The sequence below is a fragment of the Bactrocera tryoni genome, unplaced genomic scaffold, assembly GCF_016617805.1.
Source record: "Bactrocera tryoni isolate S06 unplaced genomic scaffold, CSIRO_BtryS06_freeze2 scaffold_7, whole genome shotgun sequence".
Taxonomy (NCBI): domain Eukaryota; kingdom Metazoa; phylum Arthropoda; class Insecta; order Diptera; family Tephritidae; genus Bactrocera; species Bactrocera tryoni.
Window position 1 is genome coordinate 15,332,710 of NW_024396366.1, and position 25,421 is coordinate 15,358,130.

Consider the following 25,421-nt stretch of genomic DNA (forward strand, 5'->3'; position numbering starts at 1 on the left):
ATACCAATCCTGCGCGCTGCAATAATTTGAAGAACCGAAGAAGAATCGGACAAATCGTTTCGTTACCCTCGAACCTGCTGACTTTTAAACAATAATTAAAGTTGTAACGTTACTAACTTTTTATAAAAAGAAATTAAACTTTAATAAATCGGATTTTTACTTAATCTGAGTGTAAGTGATTTATTAACTATCTGATTGGTGGTGGGTGTTCCCACTAATTGGGCACCCAATTATTCATAGTCCTTCGAGCCTTACCGAAAGGCACCTCGGATAATTAATAAAAAAAAATTAAATACATACATATGTATATGTACATATAAACAGTGCTAAAGGGCATAAATGTGTATACACAAATTGTGGTGACAAAACTTCAAAAAATTGTAGTAAAACAGTGCTGTAAACAAACCAAGCAAAGGCTAAATAACAAAATAAATATACAAATAAGACAAAAGAAAAAATTCCGGCAACAAAAAAATCTGCAGTGAATTGCCGAAATACATATACATACATAGATAAATACATACAATACAAAACTAAACAAAAACAAAGTGCAGTGGAACAAAAAACAAAAACGAAAACTGCGACATAAAACATAAATTTACAAAAACCAAATATACAAAAGTTTACAACACAAAAACAATAAAAACAAACATAAAATCAAGCGGGCGCGAAATCAAACAATAAAACCAATAAGGCGCAAACTTCTAAAGCACCTTAAAACTAAACATGAACAAATATTCGGGCGCGAAAAATCTAAAACAACATTAAATATAAAACTACAAGCCAGCTCGTAGCCAGCTAACAGAGAGTGGAGAAAGGAAAAGGAATTGGAGCAAATTGCGCAGGCCTGTAAACACTACATACTTACAGCACATAAAAGGCCCTTTTAGGAAATACAAAGTGAGCGTATTTATTTCTTTTAAATCTATTTAATGTACATATGTATGGATGCAAAACATATGCGAATATAAAATCCGTTTTTAGAAATCCGTTTTAACAGCAAAAAAACGGTTGCCAAACTGTCCCAGTTTCGAGTTTATTTTGCGGGAAAAACCGAAAACAGTTTGATATAACGTATATACGAGGTGTGTTCAAAAAGTATCGCGAATTTTGTGTTTTTTCAAAAATTATTTATTTATTCATGAATATCTATTTTGTCCCCTTCAAAGTAATCCCCATGAGATATTATACACTTGTGCCAACGGTTTTTCCAATCTTCGAAACACTTCAAAAAATAATTTTTTTTATCTTCTTCAGCTCCTCCTTCGATGCCGTCTTTATCTCGTCAAGAGAAACGTAACGTCGTCCTTTCATGGGCCTCTTCAGTTTAGGGAACAAGAAAAAGTCACAGGGGGTCAGATATGGGGAATACGGTGGCTGCGGCATCATTAGTGTGTTTTTTTTGGCCAAAAAGTCGCGCACAAGCAACGATGTGTGAGCAAGGGCGTTATCGTGGTGCAAAAGCCAATTTTTGTTCTTCCACAAATCCGGGCGTTTCTAGCGGATTGCTTCGCGCAAATTGCGCATAACTTGCAGGTAATATTCCTTATTGACCGTTCTTCCCTGTGGCAAGAACTCATGATGCACCACGCCCCTGCAATCGAAGAAAACTGTCAGCAAACTGTCGCGATACTTTTTGAACACACCTCGTATATCAATATATGTTAATAAATATAATTACTTTATTGCCTAGGTACTAGCTTACCTTCGTGTATTTAAACACTTACCTACTTATTAACAAACAAAAAACATTCAAGTATCATCTTGCAATTTTTCCGGCATACCTCTTATGTTTAACAAAACATTAAGCAGGATTGCATAAATGAAGTAAGCAAAGGCACAAACAAATAAAAATTGTAACATAAAAAACAAAGCAATAATTGCAAAAAGACATATGTACATACATATTCGCATATATGTACATACATATACTTAGTGGAAACATATTTATCCTCATATATTCTTAATATACATATGTATGTTCATACCACAAAAACATATTCACAGAAACATTAACATACAAATTACGTACTTATAAAAGAAATATTTGAACATATGATTATTTACATACGTACACATATGTAATAGTGCATACGGAAAACATTTTACCGAATCCGTTTTCGCACTATCTTTTCGTCGTGCAAATATATTACCAAACAAAAACAAGCAAAATTAACACATAAACATTAGTATACACAAATATTCAAAGTCCACATTTGCAATTATCCAGCAATATCTCTTGTTTTTTGCAAACAAAAATAAGCAGGATTGTGCAAATTGATCTCTCTAACGAGCTCTCAAATTGCCAAAAACAAGTACATACAAGCCAAGTATTAGGGTGTACCTATATACCAACATAGTGACCTAAAAAGTATACATAAAGAAAAAGTGCGTGTATAATAATTAAACTAACAAATTAAATTTACAAGCACAACAACTTTAACATATAATACAAAAATGGTAAATGACGACACAAATCAAAACACATTTGGAGCTACAAGCTCAAAACGGGTTGTAAAATTTATCTCACAAAGGTCTGGCCAGGCATATTTTGTTTTTAAATGTTATTTAATTATATTTAGAGTGTAGCAAACGACTTGCGCTTCCAGGTAGCTTCCTAAAATTTTATTGTCTATAGCAGAGGTGGGGACTCACACATATTGTTACATTTGTACACGCATACTATTACTATTTGTGTGTGAAGCAGCGAAAGCACGAATTTGAGCATGTCGTTCGGCACAACAACAGTGTACACAGAGTCTTGCAAGTTAACGTACAAATGTGCTATTCATGATTATTATTTATTGTTATTACTCTTTATTCTTATTATCTCATTATTATATTATTACCATTATTATATTATATTATTATCTTATTAATATTATTGTTATTTAATAAGACTATCTATGTCTATTTCTCCTTCGTAGGTCTTAATCCGGAGGAGGTCTGCTAAATGCTGGTCCGTCATTCAATTCGTTTGTTTGTTAAGTATAAGTTTCATCGACGAAAAGGCAGATTCACAGTTGTATGTCGATCCAAACATAGAATACAGTCTGTAAATCTGATCCTTTGTCTTTGGATACTTCTTTTCGTCGATTGCCCTCCAAAATTGTTCGCCAATTAGCAACGGAATTGAGAAATCTTGTCTCATGTTAACTAACTCTGGTTGCAGTTCAGGGTCTTGCTTTTCAATATCGCAGATAACGGTATATTCGTGCAGATCTATTATATTCTTTATAATTTCAAAATCTTTAAATCTTAAATGATAATCTGTGTATAAGTTTTCTAGTATGTTGCAGTATTCTATGTTCTTATCAAATGTTTTAAATTGGCTATAGATTTCTGTTACTTTTTTCAAATTTAAAAGATTTCCATTTTTTATTTCATTTATTAGAATTTGAATTTTCCGGCTGAAATGGTGTACTGTGGTTACTAATTGTGTTATTATCTTGTGTTTTTCTTGAAGCTGTAAATTTAATTCATTGAATAATTCTGTTATGTCGCACAAAAAGGCTAGATCATACAAAAATTTTTTGTTGTTTACTTCTAAAACGAAATCCCCATTATCTGCAGACATATTTTGTTCAAAGAATGTTAAGATTTCATTCCGTAAATCGAACAGGCGCTGAAGGCTTCTCCCACGGCTTAGCCAACGAACCTCAGTATATAATAGTACGTCACCGTATTCCGCTTTTAGATCCTCAAGAAGCGATTTGAATTTTCGGTGGTTTAAAGAGTTGTGGCCCCCTTTAATTTTATTTATAATTTTTATTGATATATTCATTGCCCTTTTCAAATAATCCCCTTTTGCGAATAACGCTTGCTGGTTGATTATACAATGGAAAAAAAGAACCTTGAAATGATTTTTTAATAATTGCCCTACTAAGCCCTTTTTCGATCCCACCATTACTTTGGCCCCGTCCGTACAAATTCCGGGTAATTTATTTTTATCAACGAAGCAGAAGACTCTCAACCAAAACATTGTATAAAATTTCCCCGGTTACATTGCTATGCAAAGCAATAACATCAAAAATTTCTTCGAAAGTTTGAAAGTTTTGATCGACAGTTTTTACACAAATTATTAGTTGACAAATACTATTTAGATCAGTACTCTCATCCAAACTGAGAGAAAAATATTTGCAATTTAGCAGTCTATTTTTAGTCTCAGAGTGGATGAATTTGCTTGTATATATCTTCAGTCTTACGTGTGACGGTACGACGAGATAAAGGTACTTTTTCTATGATTTTCAAAATTTCGTGCCCTTTTTCACCAAAACATTTCAAAACTTTTGAAGACAAATTTAAGAAAAAAAAGGCCATCTTCAAATGGGCGACACTGCTTTGCCAAAGCCAACGCAACAGTAAAAGATGCCTTTATTAAAGGCAAATCAATATCTTTATTATTATTTTTACCATTATCAGTTTCAGTATCATTATTATTATCATTTGCAATGAATTTAAAAAAAAATTCTGCTTGCAATTGCAAAAGCATTAGCTCACCTCCAGTAAAAAAATTAATATTTGTATGGCAAGAGAAATAATGTCGGCTTAAACAAAATTTAGAATTGCGACCAACAATGTCGTAACAAATAAGACATTGTGCTCTTCCATCCAAATTTTCTATAAAGAAAAAATCTTCTTCCCATTCGCGCATAAACATTGTTAGCTCTCACTGTATATTTGAAATAGCTCAGCGTGGTGTTGCTTGAACAAGTGTTTGCATGCGACTGTTTTGCTTTCCCATAGCCACTGGTATGATAGCATTTAGTCTTCATTGTGCCGAGGGCTACCGATCGTTCGTATTCTATAAATAGCGTAATATTTTGTGCTGCTCGTCGCAGCAGAGGCCCTATGCACGCGTGCATAGGAAAATCAACTTGTGCCCACCTCTGGTCTATAGAATTCAGAAAAAAAATTCAAGGATATCGTATCGAAAAGGACGAAAAAAGGATATTATAATATTACACCTAGTGCACTAATGGTGCTTGGCTAGATCCCATATATTTTGTATGAAAATATATGAACTTTGGTAAGTTTCTATCACTTCGCCATTTGATTTATCTGTTTTCATGTTCGTTACATGTCCAAATTGGTTTTTATGTTTATCTAGGTCAAATACTTTAGCCGCTAGAGCGTTTTAAAGGTTAAGAAAAATGTAATTTTCTCAAAATGTTACAATTTTTGTGAACGCTATTTCCACGCCCCTGGTAGAGATAGAGGGGAGGTTGAGGAGGTTTTTTTTTCCTGAAAGCCCCAGGGGTGAACTTTTGATCCCCCCCGGCCCCATACCCCCCCAACTGTAGTGAAACAAAAGGGGGAAATTTTCGCCTATAGCCACGCCTCGGTGGAGCCGAATTATACATTTCCTGAAAGCTCTTTAAATTACCTAACCGGTGCAATTTATTTGACCCACCTAGGTCAAATACTTTAGCCGCTAGAGCGTTTTAAAAGGTTACAAAAAATGTAATTTTTCTGAAAATGTTACATTTTTTGTGAACGCTATAGCCACGCCAAGCGTGAACAAATCAGTCAATTTGATTTCAACCAAATCGAGAGGTAAGAAATTTCAAAAATGTATCTATATTGTACATATATGAGTGTAAATACAACACGTATTTTCATACAAATGTATGTAAACACCACTTGGCCAAGCCAAACACCATTAGTCTCGACTAAGTGTATCAGACCGTTGGTCTCGACCAGGGTTAAAATACTGTACTAGATTTGCCTTTTCACCGATTCATGAAAACTCTGATGTTATTAGGAATCAAAAATCAAAATCTTAAGAATTTTTGGACTCGTCTCCAAGCAGCTCATGACGCCATAGTAGATTCTGACGATTCTGATACACACAATTTCAAATCCTCGGCTTACGCAATATACGAAAACTGCTTAGACCAGTACGAAGAAACGAAAGCTATGATCTCCGATCAATTAAAGCTAATTTAAGCAATTGCACCTACTCCCCACAGTAGAGTAGAGCTGCCACAAATAGACAGTCAAAAGGCAAGTTCAGGCATCCACCTCGAGGTGCCTGTTTGTGACACAGAAACCTTTTACGGAGGTTATGAAGAATGGCCGTCCTCCGTGACATGTTCACGGCCGTGTCCATAAACCATCCTCAATTATCACAAGTGCAAAAGTTGTGCTAAAGGTCAAGCAGGCTTAATAATAAAACAATTCGCTCTTAATGACGATAATTTCAATATGGCCTGGGAAGCTCTAAAAGCTAGATATGAAAACGAAAGAATACTGGTCGACAAGCAAGTAACGACACTAATGAACTTGCCAAAAATTAAAAAGAAACAAGTGTAAAATTCATCAAACTAAAATCCACTGTTTCTAATTGTTTGTCGGTTCTATCGACACTTAATATCCCCACAGACAGCTGGGATCCTGTTCTGGTAAACATTTGCACCGCCGCATTACCAGAAAAGTCGTTACTTCTATGGGAGCAATCGCTCTCATCACGAAAAAAGTACCCAACGTGGCAACAAATGAAAGATTTTCTCACCACCCAATATGAAATTGCGGAAAGTTTAGAAGAAAAAGTACTCAAAACTAAGACCATTAGACACGACCAAAATGGAAGCTTAAATAGACCTCAAGCTAGAAGAAAAAACAATCTAAACAAACGCTTTCACATAATGCAATCGTTCATATCCGAACAGAGAAAACATACGTCATGCGAACTATGCACAAGAGGGCATAAGCTTAAAACTTGCGAAAAGTTTAAAAAATTAAATATTAACGAAAGGAACAACTTTGTCAGATCAAAAAGACTCTGTACAAACTGCTTGTCTCATGAACATAATCTTAAAAATTGCAAAAGTAAATTTAATTGCTTATATTGTCACAAAAGACACAATTCAATGCTTCATTACAGCAGATATCCAATCTCACTCACAATTTTAAAAATTGCCAAGAGACACCACGTTGCTCAAAGGCACAAAAAGTTCAAACGCTGCACAACGAAACACAAAGTGGACTAGTTACAGAACTAGTTACCACCATGCCAACTAAAATTGAGTATAATACAAACAGATACCTTAATTCACAATTAAGGAAGTTTCGAATGTTAAGGAAACTTCCCCCTATAACAAACAAAACTCCAGAAGATCAGTATTGTGAAGAATTCTCTAAAGCCACAACTACTCGATCAAATAATGGCCGGTACGTCGTACGACAACCAATAGAGCCAAAATTTTCCATTACTCCACAAATTGGTATAAAAAGCTTTGCCAGGACAAATTATTAAAAGCACATACAAAATTTTCGGCCCCGCAGGATGACTTTCGCCAATAATGAGAAAAAAAACCATTCTGAACAAATCCTAAAGCGGCGGCGGGCTACTAAACGCCAAATTAGTGCATATGCACAAAAACATAAAAAAACACAGCTGTATCAAAAGGTTGAAAAATCGACACTTTTCATAAATTTTCAAAAATAAATAAAGTCTCAAAAGAAAGTTAAGAGATCACCATACTCCCAATATGATACAGTGACGCACCTACTCTTACAAAAGGCAAAGGTCATTCTTATCGCATCTATCTAAGCGCTACTCATATGGGTGGGTTACGGAAATCAGCTCTAAGAAGCATCAACTTAATTATGAAGAATTTTATACTCTATGAATCGAAGCCGTTCTCCATTCACGGCCATTCTCTCGCAAGATCGCTCTAATTTCATAGTCCTAAATCTAGGGCTAAGGAGTTACTATCCTTTATAAGCCGATAACATAGAAAAGGCAAATAATAAACGACCTGTATACCATACCGATAAAATAAGAAATTTTAAATAACCTATAATGAAATGAATAAAAGCTAACAAGGTGTACACTGGTTTGCCATAACAATGAGTCGTCAAAAAAAGCAAAATCAAATAAACACGCAAAATAAAGTTGCTTCTCTTAAATATGTGTTATGTTTTAAATCAGAATCCCTTCTCTGCACACCCGGATAAATGTTAGTACATTATTGACTTCTGTTGTCAGAATATATTCTGCTACTCCACCAACAGTACGCCGAAATACAGACAATATAATAACATATTCGTGGAATACTAGGCAAAATATTCGCCAAGGGGGCCCAGGATGTTTAAATGAGTTAAGCATCCACCTCATCTACTGGATAAAACTGGCGCATGCTAATGGAACAGTTCAACTCACCACGTCCGATGACACCATACTCACTCACCACACATCTACATCATTCAACCCACTCAACAAAAAGTATGGAAAAAAGGATAGCAAACATTATTATTTTCGTTTACACCATTCGTACCAAGCAATTTGTCTACAAGACATTAAAGACTAGACTAAAAAATATCATTCCAAGAGTTCAACCTGGTCACGATCAAGTTGCTGTAATGGTTTCGTAGATGTCTCCTGCAAACGCTTTACACTTTTTTACTTACATACGTGAAAAAGATGTTAAAACTCAGGCAAAAGTGTACCATTAGGTTGTATTGGAAGGCGTGGTAAAGAAGTTGATCATTAATTTCTTCGATTAAGTGCATTGGATCTGGCAAAGTTCTGATGCCGCACTCAAGACAAAAACTACCTAAAAGTGGTTTCAAGGCAATATTCGTGGTTTAATTTTCCAGATTGGTTGACCATTTCGAATTAAGTTCTGTACATCGATCATTTAATACATGTATTATTAAATATACTTTATTAAAACTGTATTATAGCCTAATTTTTATAACGGCTTGAACCTGCAACAGAACTTATTGTAGGACTAAAAGCGCAATTCAGTAAGCAGTTTCTAGCACTATTTGCGAGATTTTAAGGTAAGGTCTCAATTTGCAAAAAGTTACTATTCACAACGGCGTCTCTTGTTTTTAGTCGCAAAATATTGTCTCAAAATTGTCACCTGATAGTAAGCAGGTCACAAAACTTACTATAAGAATTTTTTTTTTTCATTTTGAACATAGTGGCACTTCGTTGATAGAGATCATCTTAGTATGTAAATAAATTCAATTGAGTACGCAATGAACTATAATTTTATTATAGCTTTGTGGGTCCTGCCAATTTCTGCAAATAAGTTTCAATAAAAATAAAAAAAAACAATTGTTCGTATTTTAATCGTTAACAAAAAATTATCATTAGAGCCACTGACATTAGTTAATCAGCGTCTAAAATCTGCAAAACTTCTCTGATATTAAAGTTACCTCACTTTAAAGAGGTATACAAATTCGAAATGGAACGTTTTTATCGAAAAAGTTAAAATATTTTTAGTGTGCTTGCAGAAAACGTATCAAATTTATGGTATGAAAGTGGCCTAGTCATAAATTTACCTCGTATGGATTAAATATTTTAAAATTAATAGTCGACATTAATAGGGATGTTGTGGAATCCAAGACAGAATTGCTTAATTGTCAGAATTGCAAACAGAATCTGTTTGAATTTTCGTCTTTTCAAACATACGCAAAACCAACATTCAAATCAGCTGTTTACTAATGTGACAAAACTTGCAAATGAATACATTTGGAAGCAATTCTATTAAAGTTTTTTATGACTTCCGATTTAAAGAAATATTTTAAGAGATAACATTTATCGCATGAATAAAGACGCATTTGGGTGTTAAATTAGTTAGAAATAACGATAAATTTATTCGAAATACTAAAATTACTTGATTTCTCAACTTACATTTTAAATCTGTGAGCGACTACCTTCTTGCTTTGTTTCTGATAGCATAACCGATAAAATTGGTTACGGTGACACCCAAAACCGATACAAATTCTGTTTCGAATATAATATATGTATATATAATAATATCTGAATTCATGACAACTACTACTTTTTTTTGTTCGGTTTCAATTCTGATTCCGACAACTTTCAGGTTCCACAACACTCCTGAATGTAAGAACATTTTGATAATTTTCTTTACTTTTGAAAGATATTTAATTGAACAAGTTAAAGGTAGCTTGCTTTAACATAATAATACGAACTGGTACTTTATTCACTATTACATTCTCGGTCACAAATTTGACACACACAAAATTGGGAACATTTCAAAAGTAACTGCACAAAAATTTACACCATAACCAAAATTTGTACTAGGCAAAGGTCATTGTAAGTGATTTATGTTACATTAGATTTTAATATTATTGTTTTATTATGATTGTGGATTTTTTTTATTTACCCAATTACGTCTAACTAAAGACGTTGATATTGCTTTACATTTAACTGTATTAATGCAGACAAAACATATATTTTAGACAAGCTTAGGAATTCAAATTAACAAAAGCAGTTTAAAAATTAACTTTTTAAGATGCACTTTATTTAATATAGTGGGTGATCATTTTTCAAACCATCTTTGTCAATGCATGACGTTTTCTGGCACCCTTTATATTGCCATTTTATACGCACATGACATTAAACACTCCTGTATTTGAGACCCGCTAAGTAAAAAACGCCATTAATGAAAAATTACAAACAGCCTCGGATGAGAGACCCTCCGTTTGAAGACGACAATGGCAAACGCACTAAGGATAACGATTTAAGTGCATGCACCTTGAATGTCCAGTCCCTTAATTGGGAAAGCCCAGCTGGTTGAAGTCCTCGTTAGAGTACAAGCTGACATCACCGCCGTCCAAGAAAGGCGATGGACGGGGCAAGCACTGAGGCGAGTAGGTCGTTGTGGCATTTACTACAGTGGTCATATAAAGAAGCGAAAATTCGATGTGGGATTCGTGGTGGTAGAGAGAGTACTGTCATTCATCCCGGTGGATGGACGTCTAGCCCCAATCCGCATCAAAGTGAGGTTCTTCAACATATCGCTGATTTGTGTCCACGCCCTGAAGGAAGGGAAGGACGATACAACCAAAGATATGCCTTTTATGAGCGCACCTATGAAAGCTGCCCTTGCCACGATTTCAAAATCGCAAAGAAAGTATCTTTGGCACTACGGTCGGTAAATTCAGCCTCTACGGTGAAACATCCCGAAATGGGTTGAGGCTGATCGACTTCGCCACGGTTCGAAATAGAGTTATCTGTGCTAGATTCCAGCATATAAAAATTCACCAAGCTACCTGGCAGTCTTTGGATAAAAAAGCCACCAGCCAGATTGATCATGTAATCGACTCGGACCACTATCTTGTTGCAGACAAGATACGCACCCGCCTTTTTCCAACAAAAAACGCACATCAACAAACACAAGAAGGGTTCGACGTCGAGAAGCTGCAATCACAACAAACAGCCGAACGATTTTCTACTCGACTTGCACTCCTGCTCTCTGATAGCACTCGTCAACAACTCGGTATAAGGGAACTGTGCGACGACATTTCAAATTCCTTATTTAGCGCTGCTACCGAAACCATTGGTTTTCGAAAAATGCAAAAGAACAGCAAGTACGATGTGAAGTGCCGTGTGGCAGTGGAGAGAAAACAGACTGCCTACCTCGCAACGTTGCGATCGACCATAACACGTGCGGGATGGAATAAATACCGAGAGTTGAAGAGAGAAGCCAGACGCATTTGCACACAAAAAAAGAGAGGAGGAAACGCTTGAGTAGGAGGAGGTTGACAAGCTGGCCGACAAGCTGGTGCAGAGGCATGAACGATGACAACATCTGATGAGTCGACGTTACGAGTTTTCGACAAAAATGTTCTGCGAAAGATTTATAGTCTTTTGCGCATTGGCCACGGCAAATACCGAATTGGATGGAACGATGAGCTCTTTGAGTTATACAACGACATTGACATAATTCAGCGAATGAACGAAAATACTCCAGCTCTGAAAGTTCTCGACGCAGTATATACGCCAGTAAAGACGCTATGTATTAAATATACTTATATCAAGAATGTATGGAAGATAACCCACCACTATTTCTTACCACGAGTACTTACGCGATAAAATGAGATAGAATCGTCCATTATTGATCAGCTTAATAATTCTGTCTTTTCTTGATGAGCAGTCATTTAACGTTGGTTGCGAGGCAGAACGATTATACGGTATTCTTTTACTGCATAAGGGTTCCTCATCATTCTTCTCACATTCAGACACTTCGTCAATATACCCATTGCGATGCATTACTACAATCGTCTTAGAAGCATCTTTTGGTAACTTTGACATCTGCAAATCATCTTCATCGGTTAATTCATCTGGTCTGTCAGCAAAATAACTCTGTCACATTAGTCATTACCTTCTTCCACACGGCACAAAAAACCACAATACATATTTGTCCAGCCTAAAAAAAGTTATACATCATTTATGGTGATATATAAATGATGTGCCCATTGTACTACAAAAAATGATACCTTGCAAAATCGTTTCATAAAGCCTACAAATAACAAAATCTTATACTTACCGTTTTTAATTTATTAAATCTGGTCCTTTAATATTTTCAAGTAGCTGAAATTTGAAAGCAAAATGTAATAATGTACTGAAAATTGCTACTTTGGACCATTTCCGATATGTAAATTACATTTGCAAATGTCAAAATCAGGCATCAGCTGTTACATCTGCAATCTTTTATAAAGTAATATAATTTTATTTTAATAGTAATGGTACTCTTTTAGGAGTGAGTTACAATAGTGTCGTTTATATAGTATACAAGACGATATGATATAGTAGTAATAAGAGATTGCGTCTAAATAAGTAATAATCTTTTTGACTTTCAACCCTTAAATAAAGATGTCCGACCTTTATTTTGCTGCTCCTTGCAAATCACGATGGTTGTCGAATCGAAACAAAGCACGTACCGTTTTTTTACACGATTCAATCTTTGTACTTAACATAATTGAAATCGATAATTTTTTATATATAACTCGTTCATGAGAGTTTTATTTAAAAATATTTATTTTTCGCATATTTATATGTTTGAAAATTCAAATGCATACCTTGTTTTTTTTTTTTTTGCGCACATTCTTATACAGTGGTAGATAGATATTGGTTTATACGCCTAAATTTAGAAAAACAAATACATCTTTTGATTTTGAAAATAGAGCATCATGTATTTATTCATTTTTAACGTAGAAGGGTACAAAAATATTTTAAAAATAAACTTTTTTCTTTTCATCGAGAGTTGAGTAAACGTTTATATTTCAATTTTAGTATATCTTCCATTATTTTGAATGACGCAAAAACTTCTTTATAAGGTGTCTGACCCGATATTGATTCAAGATCACTGTTGTTTTTTTTTCTTTTTTGAGTAAACTTTACTAGTAAGTACACCCGAAGGGTTCTCGATAGGATTACAATCAGGACTAGATGTAGGCCATTGCATCAATTTAATGTGTTTTGAAAAAATTAAGTGACTGGGATTATCTAAAACATGTATTATCTTGCTGAAAAACGAACTTTTTCTTAAAAAATCACACTTTTCATAATAAATCAATAACATGACTTCTAATAACTTTTTGTAGATTTCGGAGTTAATTTTCTTTTCCAAAATACAAAAACGCTGCCCAAACCAGTGAGTTGAAATTTGTTTTTCATCCGAAGAATTAAAATTACGCCATTCTTCACTACGAGTCATTTATCTTCTTAATATCAGTCTTGCTACATACCTGGGAGTGGCGGAAAGATACAATTTGTCCTTGATGTCTATCAATCATTAATGTAAAAATAATTTAACTGCGTTGAAAAATTTGCAATACTCACTTTGAAATAACATAAAATATTAAAATATAATAAAATAATTCTCAGAAATTTGTGATGTCTCACATTCCTCAAACAGTATAAAATGTACATAATAATAAGAGTACAAATAGTGTTTGCGTATAATCGAATATCTATCAATGTATGTTCACTACTGATGAGACATACGTACAACTTTTGAAGTTTTATTAATTGAAAACACTCTAATTTGGGGCAAACTTTTAGTGCAATATATTATATAATATTTATTCAAAAATTATTTTTGTGTTCTTTTTTTTTAGGTATACCAACTACCTTAAGGAATAATTTTAAAAACAACGCTTAAAATGGTGCACAGAAAATAAAATAACTAAATAGAATACCGATATTACGTAAATTGTGTTACCTGGAAGTATCTTCTGTAACTGAAAATTATACACATTTCGTTTCAAATATTGTTGAAATATATTTTTAGAAAGTCGTAAAAATTTATGTTTTATCTACAAAATTGCAAAAATAAATAAGTGTTTCGCTTTCATCCGTTATCATATTTTCCAAAATGGGAAATAACGCTACCACATCTAACAAAAAAGTTGATGCTGCAGAGACAGTTAAAGAGTTTCTTGAACAAGCAAAAGAAGAATTTGAAGATAAATGGCGCCGAAACCCAACAAATACTGCGTCCTTGGATGATTTTGAACGCATTAAGACGTTGGGCACTGGGTCTTTTGGACGTGTGATGATTGTTCAGCATAAACCGACGAAAGACTATTATGCTATGAAGATTCTTGACAAGCAAAAGGTTGTTAAACTTAAACAAGTAGAACATACTTTGAATGAAAAGCGCATACTCCAGGCTATTCAGTTTCCGTTCCTAGTTTCTCTTCGATATCATTTCAAGGATAATTCCAATTTGTATATGGTTTTGGAATATGTTCCAGGTGGAGAAATGTTTTCGCATTTACGTAAAGTAGGCCGTTTTTCAGAAGTCCATTCACGTTTTTACGCTGCCCAGATTGTGCTGGCTTTTGAATACCTTCACTATCTTGATTTAATTTATAGAGATTTGAAACCGGAAAATTTATTAATTGACTCACAAGGATATCTGAAAGTCACTGATTTTGGTTTCGCTAAGCGTGTAAAAGGGCGCACATGGACACTATGTGGTACTCCTGAATACCTTGCTCCGGAGATTATATTGTCTAAAGGCTATAACAAAGCAGTTGATTGGTGGGCTCTCGGAGTACTTGTATATGAAATGGCAGCGGGCTATCCGCCATTTTTCGCCGACCAACCCATTCAAATATATGAAAAAATCGTATCAGGAAAAGTACGTTTTCCCTCGCATTTTGGTTCTGACTTGAAAGACTTATTACGTAATTTATTACAAGTCGATCTGACAAAGCGTTACGGTAATTTGAAGGCAGGCGTCAATGATATTAAAAACCAAAAGTGGTTTGCCTCAACTGACTGGATTGCAATCTTTCAAAAAAAAATTGAAGCACCATTTATTCCTCGGTGTAAAGGACCTGGTGATACTAGTAATTTTGACGACTACGAGGAAGAGGCACTGCGGATTTCTAGCACAGAAAAATGTGCCAAGGAGTTTGCTGAATTCTAATTGTGTTAATTTTTTACATGCTATTGCGGAGTAGCAAAATCGCGAGCATTATTAACAATATAAACGTAAACAATGTACATTATAGTTACACCCGATAGATTTTATCTTGGGTATCGGGAAGTTTAATGGTCTCCTGAAATCTACCTACAAATAATTATTTTTAAATCAAGATTGTTATAAGTGAGAATACTTTAAAATGAAGCTGTGCTTCTCCTTTGAAAATTGCATTAAAAAATACTAAAAGACAAATTTCAAGCGATTTCCTATAAATTTTTGTCGTGTCGTGAAATCAAATCGTAACAACGGGAGCATCGTAAATCTTTAATAAATATTAGTTGAAACCTAATATACGCTCATAATTATCTTTTCCGTTGCTCTAATCTGTCCTTAATTGCTACTACATAACAAGCCTAAGAAATTTGGAGCCGTATGCATATACTTGGACTCATCAACAATATGATATACGTATGTATGAACCATTTACATCTAATTATTTATATTAAGTACATTTATTATTATCATTATAATTATCTGTATTGTAAGATTGCCAACTAAGGGAGGGGTTAGGGTTTCAAGGTAAAAAAAATACTTTTCTTTGTGAATTTGTTTTTTAATATGGATTGAGTGATTTTATTCGGACATTATTGAGCACATTTTTGACAATATAGGGTAATTTTTTCATGCAGAAATATTGAAGTTTAAGCCGGTAACAGAGCTTCCTCCAGAATGTTTTGGAAATCAAAATCGGGGTGTTCGCCATAACTCGGCTGGAAATTATCCGAAAATAAAAAAACCAATAAAAATTAGTCAAATTATAAACAAATCTTCCCCGCAACGTTCTCTGATAATTGCTTTTGTGTAATCTGTTTTTTTCTGCTCAATATTTACAAAAGGTCCGAATAAAATTACTCAATCCATATTAAAGAAATAAATTGTTTTTTTTTTTGCCGGGAAACTCTAACCCCTCCCTCAGCCAAATTTTTATTATTGACGTTTCGATGTAAAATTTCTACATACAGTGGACCAATAAAGTTTACATACACCTAGTTCTATTTAATTCGGACACGTTTATTTGTTTCAAAATGAATAAATTTTGTGGTTTTTTTTATCCATTTCAAGATATGTATATTTAACATTAAATATAGCATATCAACATATTTTTTTTTACACATAAAAAAAATTAAAGCTAAAGGTTAAACTGAGCATTATTTATATCAAAAAAGTTTACGTACACTAATGATTGTTTATATAAATCAAAAGTAATTACAATACTTTTAACGGTTTTTGGCCTACATTTTGTTGCTATTACTGTCCCTAGACATCGGTGTATGCTCCCTACTCAATTTCTAGTACTATTACCGGATATTTTGACCCATTAAGTCCATGATCCAGCTTTTTGGCCTTATTTTGATGAAATTCGATGTTTTCGAATACGATTTTCCAAAAAGTTCCAGATATTTTGAATAGGATCAATGTAAGGTGATTGTGGGACCTATGGAGTTATTTTCAATTCCATAACAACCCTGCATGTACAAGATAAGACGGATGTTTTGGGTCGTTATCCTGTTGTAAATAGAAGTTGCCCCTATTAACAGCCGATTTAAGCACAAGTTAAGTTTAAATTTTTTTTCTTAAAATGTTCAGATACACATGCTTATCCATTTTTGAAATGTACACAAAAAAAAAAATAAATCCCCAAGTAAGGAATGTGTTGAAGAGTGCTGGTTATCATAGGCGAGTCGCGCGTCGTAAGCCATACTTAAGTAAGGTTAATAAAAAGAAGAAATCGGCGTTTGCTAAACAATATTTAAACAAACCGTATTGTTTTTAGGAAAACATTCGGTTCACCGACGAATCAAACTTTAATATATTTGGTTCGAATAGATCACAAAAAGTGTGGAGAAAGATCAATGAAGAGTCGCAAGGACAAAATGTATTGCAAATGGTAGAGCACTGTGGAGGTAATGTTATGGTTTGCGGGTGTATGGTTGTATCTAGAGTTGGGCGTTTGGACTTTGTTAGTGAAAACATGGATAAGCATATGGGCATTTTCACGGTAACGGACGCAACATTCGTACGCTTTTAAGTGCGTCCAAAACGAAGAAGACAAAGGAAAAGTTTATATATATTGACATTGTTTTGAAGGGCTGACGCAGTACCAGATTTTAATATATACGGGAAGGTTCTACTACAAATAAGTACGTAGTTATAAGCAATTATTAAATGATACGGACGCGACAAAAAATAGAAGTTTTTTGAGGCGCATTCAGAAATATACAAAATTCAGCAAATTAAGGATTTATATATATATATAAATATATATGTATATTAATAAATGCGAACAGATGACTGTTATTCGTAGGTTTATGAAATATGTTAATTTTCCCTTAGTTTTTTTTAATTGAGTATAGAAGAAATACGAACGCGACATAACGGACGCGACAAAATCTTCCATGAACAAAGAAAAAAAATTTTCTCATTATAACACTTCAATTTTATTGAAAATTAAGCAAAACAATAACGTAAATTAAAAATTCAAGTAACATTATAGTAAAAATGACTTAAAAAATTAAGAAGAAAGTTATTAGTTTTTAGTATGGTCTATTTTAATTATTTTCTTTACTGAATAGGCGGTCCGAAAAACTTCAATAAATTTACTGCCGAAATATGAAAACCAATGCAAACTCTTAACTCCTTTGATATTTGGAATATTTTGCCATAACTCTGACAGTTGATTACAAAAACTATCAATTTGTGTTCCAGAGATATACAAAATGTTAACTCCATGAATGTTGTTCTTAGCACATTCATAGAAGTATGAAGCATCACCGAGAACAATATTTCTTGCTTTAACGATTTGTCAGACTTTTCGTTTAACTACGGCACCTATTCCGTCTACAGCACCTTTGCCATATGAAGTGACAAAAAAAATCCACTCTAAGATTCCGCAATTAAATTCAGCTGCAAGTCTTGGAATACTAGAAAGAATAAATTTATTTTTGAATTGGGAAGTGCTTCCATCAGAGAAAATATAAATGCTGGTAACTCCTTTGTACTGGTTTTGTAATATATTGATAATTTTGGAAATAAAGCAATAAACGTCGAATTTACTGTGGGTCAATCTATCACTGATAACAGCAAAAGACTTGTGTTTATGCGACTTCATGGCATCTCACCCCTCACCATAAAATTCATTACACCACACAACATGCAGCACACAACATAACATTTATCACCTAACTCACACTCATCATACAACACAACATTCAGCACACAACACACCATCATACACGCAACCCCACGCAACAAACCAACCACACTACACACACACCATACGTTATCTTTTCACCACCTAACCGATCAAAAGGGATTGGTTAGATGGGGGTGAAACCAATTCGCTTTTTACGCCCGACGAAGATATACACGTTTTACCAGCTCGTCTACGGTCGACCCGCGTCCAGTTGATTTGTGGTCCAAAATTTGGAGAATCCTTTTTTTTCGGTCGTGTGTGTGGTGGTGCACTGACAGTGGCAGGAGTGAACATAACACAACCAAAGGAAAAATTATATTTACTAAAATTTTAAGATATTGTGAAAAAGAAAATTTATATATCAACTAAAACATAAAATATTGTGAAAAGGAAGATCGAAAACACATAGAATATTGTGAACTAAATTCCAGTGTATATATTGAACTTTTGCCCGGAAATACAAGTGTGAATTTTTACCTGTTTCCTTTTAACTTACAAATCTTTCGTTTTAACATAAGCAAAAAGGGATACCTAACCACAGGCAAAGGTAAGTATACCCCCCAAACTAAGTGCAGCGAACAACTTGGTTTCACCAAGAACCCAAGCTACGCACGTAAACACTGTTACTTGGCTATAACTAAAGTGGGCATCTTGAACTTCGTTTTGGAATGTCAAGCGATAATTTTCAGCAAAATCAACTTGCATAACAATTTCAGTAACTCCTACATTTTTTTTAGTTTCAAAGTAATTTTGTTGGTGACGTTTAACAAAACAATGCATTTTAAAAGCTGGTAGCTGAATCTCTATATCATAAATTAAGTCGATTAATGGACCAATAGTGTAGTTTAAAGTTATGCGATCATCTACTTTTCTCCACTGTTTCCATTTGATTTGCGTATTAAGTTTATTAATAAACTGTATTGGAACTAGATCATCTTTAATATCGCGTACACAGCTGTCACAATTATTAGCCATGCCCTTTTCATTCATAACGTCGCAGCAAACTGATGTAAGAAATAATTCAGCTTTGGCAGGAATCTGCGGTGTAATCTTTGCACAGCCTTCTAGTGGAAAAATAAAATTTGCATGGTACTTACAGACACACATATTGTGTCGTAAATTATTGATTAACTGAATGTAAGTTGGCTGAGAACGAATAAAAATAGTTTAGCAGACTTTTTCTTCGGTATATTCGACTTTGAAAAGTTGATATGCTTCTGTTAAGGTCATAAGCATAAAACGTTTTGAGACTACTTTCCCATTGATTATCATTGTATCCTTTCTCCCAGGAGCTTGAACGCTGATTCCATCTTGCAAAAAGAAGTGTTCAATTAATTTTTCGCGCATCTGGCTTTTTGATGACTTGGTTGTATTTTCATTCATCGTTTCTGTTGGCTTAATATATTTATTGCATAAAGATTTGAGGATAGCTATTTTTCTATTCAGGTTTTTAGGTAGCGCAGCCTCAACTTTTGTAATTGCTATTCCCATCGTTTGTTTACAGCTGTAAATTTCGCAATTCAAATTGTCAATATTATTTATGCTCTTTTTATGCCGCAAAACTTGCTGCCTAACACCGTCCTTTTCTTTCTTCTTTTCTAATAAATTGCTATCACTTTTCATTTTTTGCGATAATCTTTTTCGGTACTCTTGCTTTCGTTTTGCTTCTTTCTTCTTGTATTCCTGCCATTTCTCGACGTTTTCTTTCATTTTCTCTCTATACTTCATTGTTATTGCTTTTTTTGTTTCTTTTGCCGTTTTTGCCATCAATAAAATTTTAATTTTGTGCAATTTCAACGACTTTATTTAATATTTAAGGTTTACGGTAACGGACGCGAGGAATTTCAAACACCAATAAATTTTATCAATCGTTTTTGCCAAGAGCCAATTATTACTTTTTTTAAGTGAAATGATGTATCTGCTTTTAGACTGAAAGCAATTTACACTTCAACACTTTGTTCACTAATGAGAACAATAAATGATGTTTTTCGGTAACGGACGCGACATTCGAATATAAGCAGAAGCAAACACAAAAAACTAAAGTTATTCGATCTCCACTCAGTCTGTCTGCTTGTTGAACATTATGTTATATTCAGCAGAAGATTTTTAAATTATAAAAACATCATAGTATTACTTTGAATTAGGGAATATAACAAGGAAAACCGTTGGTATATTTGGTCAAAAGACTCAGATTTTTGTAAATTTTGTGTATTCGTTGTATATTTCGGCTCAAAATTAGAAGAAAATAAAAATTCCTTTATATTTATAAAATAAACACATTTGAGATTTATTATTCATCAACAAAAAGTTTTCAGGAACTGTTTGAATTTTGCACGCGTGGTGGACCTTTTTGTGGAAATGTCCATATGTATCTGAACATTTTAAGAAAAAAATTTAAATTTTAAGTGTGCTTAAATCGGCTGTTAATAGCAGCCATTTCTATTTGCCACAGGATAGCGACCCAAAACACACAACTTATCTGGTACGTGAATGGTTGTCACCATGCATTGATCCTATTCAAAATATCTGGAACTTTTTGGAAAATCGTATTCGAAAACATCGAATTTCATCAAAATAAGGCCAAAAAACTGGATCATGGACTTAGTGGGTCAAAATATCCAGAAAGAATACTAGAAATTGAGTGGGGAGCATACATCGATGTCTAGGGACAGTAATAGCAACAAAATGTAGGCCAAAAACCGTTAAAAGTATTGTAATTACTTTTGATTTATATAAACAATCATTACTGGACGTAAACTTTTTTGATATAAATTATGCTCATTTTAAGCTTTAGATTAAATTTTTTTTATTTGTGTTAAAAATAGTTTGACATGCTATATTTAATGTTAAATATACATATCTTGAAATGGATAGAAAAAAAACACAAAATTTATTCATTTTGAAACAAATAAACGTATCGGAATTTAATAGAACTAGGTGTGTGTAAACTTTATTGGTCCACTGTATGTAATACATTTGTTACTTAATAATCTTCGTGCCCGCCACCACTAACCACTTTCGCCCAGAAATATCAACACAATTACATATTTTTCCTTCGATCACTAACAACATGTGGTTATGGAATATCTTTTTTAACCAATTTGCAATTCCACAAACAAACAGAACTTGCCATTTAATTTGTTATTCTAATTGATAGAGTGCGAATGAGAAAACATATTTGTCATTAGTGCCAATAGAAAAATGTCGAAAAGGTGAAGTTTAAATACGAATGAAAATGTTAAAGGAAAGATTCATTTGCTAAAGATAAGTTGAGAAGTTTTTTTGAAATTGTATAAATTTGTATTTAACCCCTTTTTTGTTACTTTTTCTAGAATAGCAATCAATCATCCTATGTATGCCTGTGTTTGATTTGTAAGATCAAACATTGAACTCAAAAAAGAATCTTTAAGTCTCTCCCGCTGGTGGGGGAAAAATAAAGACCTTTCTGGAGTGAGAATTTATTCATTCTGATTTTATTTTGATATTTTCATTTCTTATATACTATTTTAGAAATCTTATCTTACATAACTAAATATGTGTGTATGTATGTTTAATATATTTAAAAATATATACTTATTTTTAATAGTATTTCGGCTTCGCTGACACCAAATAAGTTAGCATGTTCAATGATATTTTAACAGTCAATTATAGAAGCTTCCTAAATATACTGTGGATAAAGAAAAAAAAAATAAGAAATATGTTTTTATAGAAATGTACTTTACTTCCTGGTATACAAACATTCAAATAAAACGTGGATGTATAACATCTATATAACTCTAACAGAAGCAAACATGGACTTAGTAATTTGGGTAAATTTAAATTTTCATTTAATATCAGATTTTTATTTAAAATAAATCAATTGTTTGCTGGGACCGATGTCTCTAAATGGCCTAAAATGTGGATCCATACCTCCACACAGATTACACCCAGCCTAATCCAAGGAACATATAACATACATACGTGATAAGAACGTTTTCGTTTTCATACTCGGTGATATGACCGTTCAAATTTTAAATTGAATTTTCTTTATATTTTGTTATATATAGCACATAACGGCATAATAATCAGTTTATATCAGTATATAAATAAATAGTAAAATTATGAAAATAATAATTTTAAAACTTTTGTTTGAAATTTTCAAAATATTTTAAGTTAGGAATAGGAAAATGCAACCCTGCATCAGCTGACGGTTAGGAAATGAGAGCAGTTCAGCTATATGTTTTGTTGTGATCATTGAATAGCTGCGACTATATTTTGTGCGCACCTTCCCTTTCTTTAGTTGATGCCTTGAATATTGTTTTTGTAAAATAGATTGTAGAGATAACGAAAAGCCAAAAACCACTGAAATAACAGTTTATGATTTTCTCAGACGAAAAGTGCAAGTATTTGTGTAATGAATTTGAATGAGTATACTATTATAATTTAAATTACAATACTCTATAACACTGGAACAATTTTTTCAAGAAATATAGGGGGGTTTTTAGGAACAAGCGGTATATAATCTTCTTCAAAACATGTAGTAAACAAGTAAGGAAGAGCTAAGTTCGGGTGTCACCGAACATTTTATACTCTCGCATGATAAAGTGATAATCGAGATTTCATTATCCGTCATTTACATATTTTTCAAATACCGTATTTGTGTAAAGTTTTATTCCGCTATCATCATTGGTTCCTAATGTATATATTATACAGAGAAGGCATCAGATGGAATTCAAAATAGCGTTATATTGGAAGAAGGCGTGGTTGTAAACCGATTTCACCCATATTTCGAACATGTCATCAGGGTGTTAAGAAAATAATATATACCGATTTTCATTGAAATCGGTCAAGTAATTCCTGAGATATGGTTTTTGGTCCATAAGTGGGCGACGCCACGCCCATTTCCAATTTAAAAAAAACCTGGGTGCAGCTTCCTTCTGCCATTTCTTCCGTAAAATTTAGTGTTTCTGACGTTTTTTGTTAGTCGGTTAACGCACTTTCAGTGATTTTCAACATAACCTTTGTATGGGAGGTGGGCGTGGTTATTATCCGATTTCTTCCATTTTTGAACTATATATGGAAATGCCTGAAGGAAACGACTCTATAGAGTTTGGTTGACATAGCTATAGTAGTTTCTGAGATATGTACAAAAAACTTAGTAGGGGCGAGGCCACGCCCACTTTTACAAAAAAAATTATGTCCAAAAATGCCCCTCCCTAATGCGATCCTTTGTGCCAAATTTCACTTTAATATCTTTATTTATGGCTTAGTTATTACACTTTATAGGTTTTCGGTTTTCGCCATTTTGTGGGCGTGGCAGTGGGCCGATTTTGCCCATCTTCGAACTTAGCCTTCTTATGGAGCCAAGAAATACGTGTACCAAGTTTCATCATGATATGTCAATTTTTACTCAAGTTACAGCTTGCACGGGCGGACGGACGGACGGACAGACAGACATCCGGATTTCAGCTCTACTCGTCACCCTGATCACTTTGGTATATATAACCTTATATCTGACTCTTTTAGTTTTAAGACTTACAAACAACCGTTATGTGAACAAAACTATAATACTCTCCTTAGCAACTTTGTTGCGAGAGTATAAAAATGGTGTAGCAAAATTTTAAGTATTTTTGGTGTAGTTAAGACTAAAGGAGGCGTCGAAATAAATAACATCGTTGAGTGTACAAGTTGCTGCAATGTTTACAAATTCAATCAGAATACCACTTCTAATTGAGTGAGACAGAAATGCTAAAAAAATTAAAAGACTATGTCCCTGTACCTATAGCAGAAGTCAGTGCTGATTTGAAACACGCTGAAATAATAATTTTGATAGTATGTAATTTTACATTGCCGTCACTTTCAAATGGTAGAAGATAAGGGTCTATTAAAATTTTCAGAAATATGCGAAATATGGATCACACGTTAATGTTGCAGCATTGTGTCTTGTTGATATGATACCTAATATATACCTATAATACATACATATGTACTTAATTAAATTATACCTTACACAGGGTGGGCCATCTAACGTTTTAAATTTGAATTATCTATCTATCGACATTGAAAATGTCAAATACTATTCGGAAAGTGACAGATATTCAGTAAAAAGTCTAAGATTTACAAAATGGGTCGCTATTCACTACAAGAAAACTGGGAAATATTGAAAATTTGAGAGTTTGACCGAGGATGGTAAATTTTACCGAAAAATCATCTTTTCGGACGAGGCTCATTTCCACCTCGTGGTTACGTTAACAAGCAGAATTGTCACATTTGGGGCGCTACGTGCCATACAGCAAACGTTACACTCAATCTTTTACGCCTTATCTTCGAAAAGCGCATAATCAGCAAAAGAGGTGATGTGAATTGGCCTCCCAAAAGCTGCGAGGTAAATCCGTTGGACTATTTTCTGTGAGGAGCTGTTAAAGATAAATGTTACTCCAACCATCCAGAAACAATTCAAGATCTAAAGTACGAGATTCAAGCTGCTGTAGTTGCCATAAGGCCTGAAACCATCGACAAAGTACTTCAAAATTGGGTGGATCGGATAAGCTAATAAACTCAGCCGTGGTGGTCATTTGTCCAAAATTGTTTTCCACACAGAAATTTCATAAAACAACCTTTTAAATAAATGTTAGACCTTTGAAAAATATCAAGCCGTTTTTTCTTTACTGACTTTTTAAATTTAAAATTTTATATGGCCCACCCGTTATTAACACACTAAAAAACTTTGTCCTAATAGAAGCTGTTCCTTTTAAATACATGCATATATATATGTGTACATATGTTATTGACACTATTGCTTTCGAATCAATTGTCATTCAAGCCCATTGGCTTTCAAGTTACGATTGAAATGAATCACTAAAAGCAAACATGCACCTCTTTTTAGTGCAGTGCATTGTGCTCTTTGTTTACAAGCTCTTCAACTCTAATAACGAGTTAACGTTATACCTATCAACTCGTACGGTTTTTTGTGAATGAGTTGAAATTCT

General features: G+C 33.7%; 1 protein-coding gene across 1 annotated transcript in view; it reads left to right on the top strand.

Moving 5' to 3' along the window:
- The window catches only part of LOC120781748 (cAMP-dependent protein kinase catalytic subunit 1), a 77,082-nt gene that overhangs the window by 42,944 nt on the left and 8,717 nt on the right, over positions 1-25,421 (top strand). Inside the window, exon 3 of the mRNA XM_040113980.1 lies at positions 13,885-15,668. Within this exon, the coding sequence (XP_039969914.1) occupies positions 14,142-15,203 (1,062 nt within the window). The 5' untranslated portion in view covers positions 13,885-14,141 and the 3' untranslated portion in view covers positions 15,204-15,668. The remainder of the gene's footprint in view (positions 1-13,884; positions 15,669-25,421) is intronic.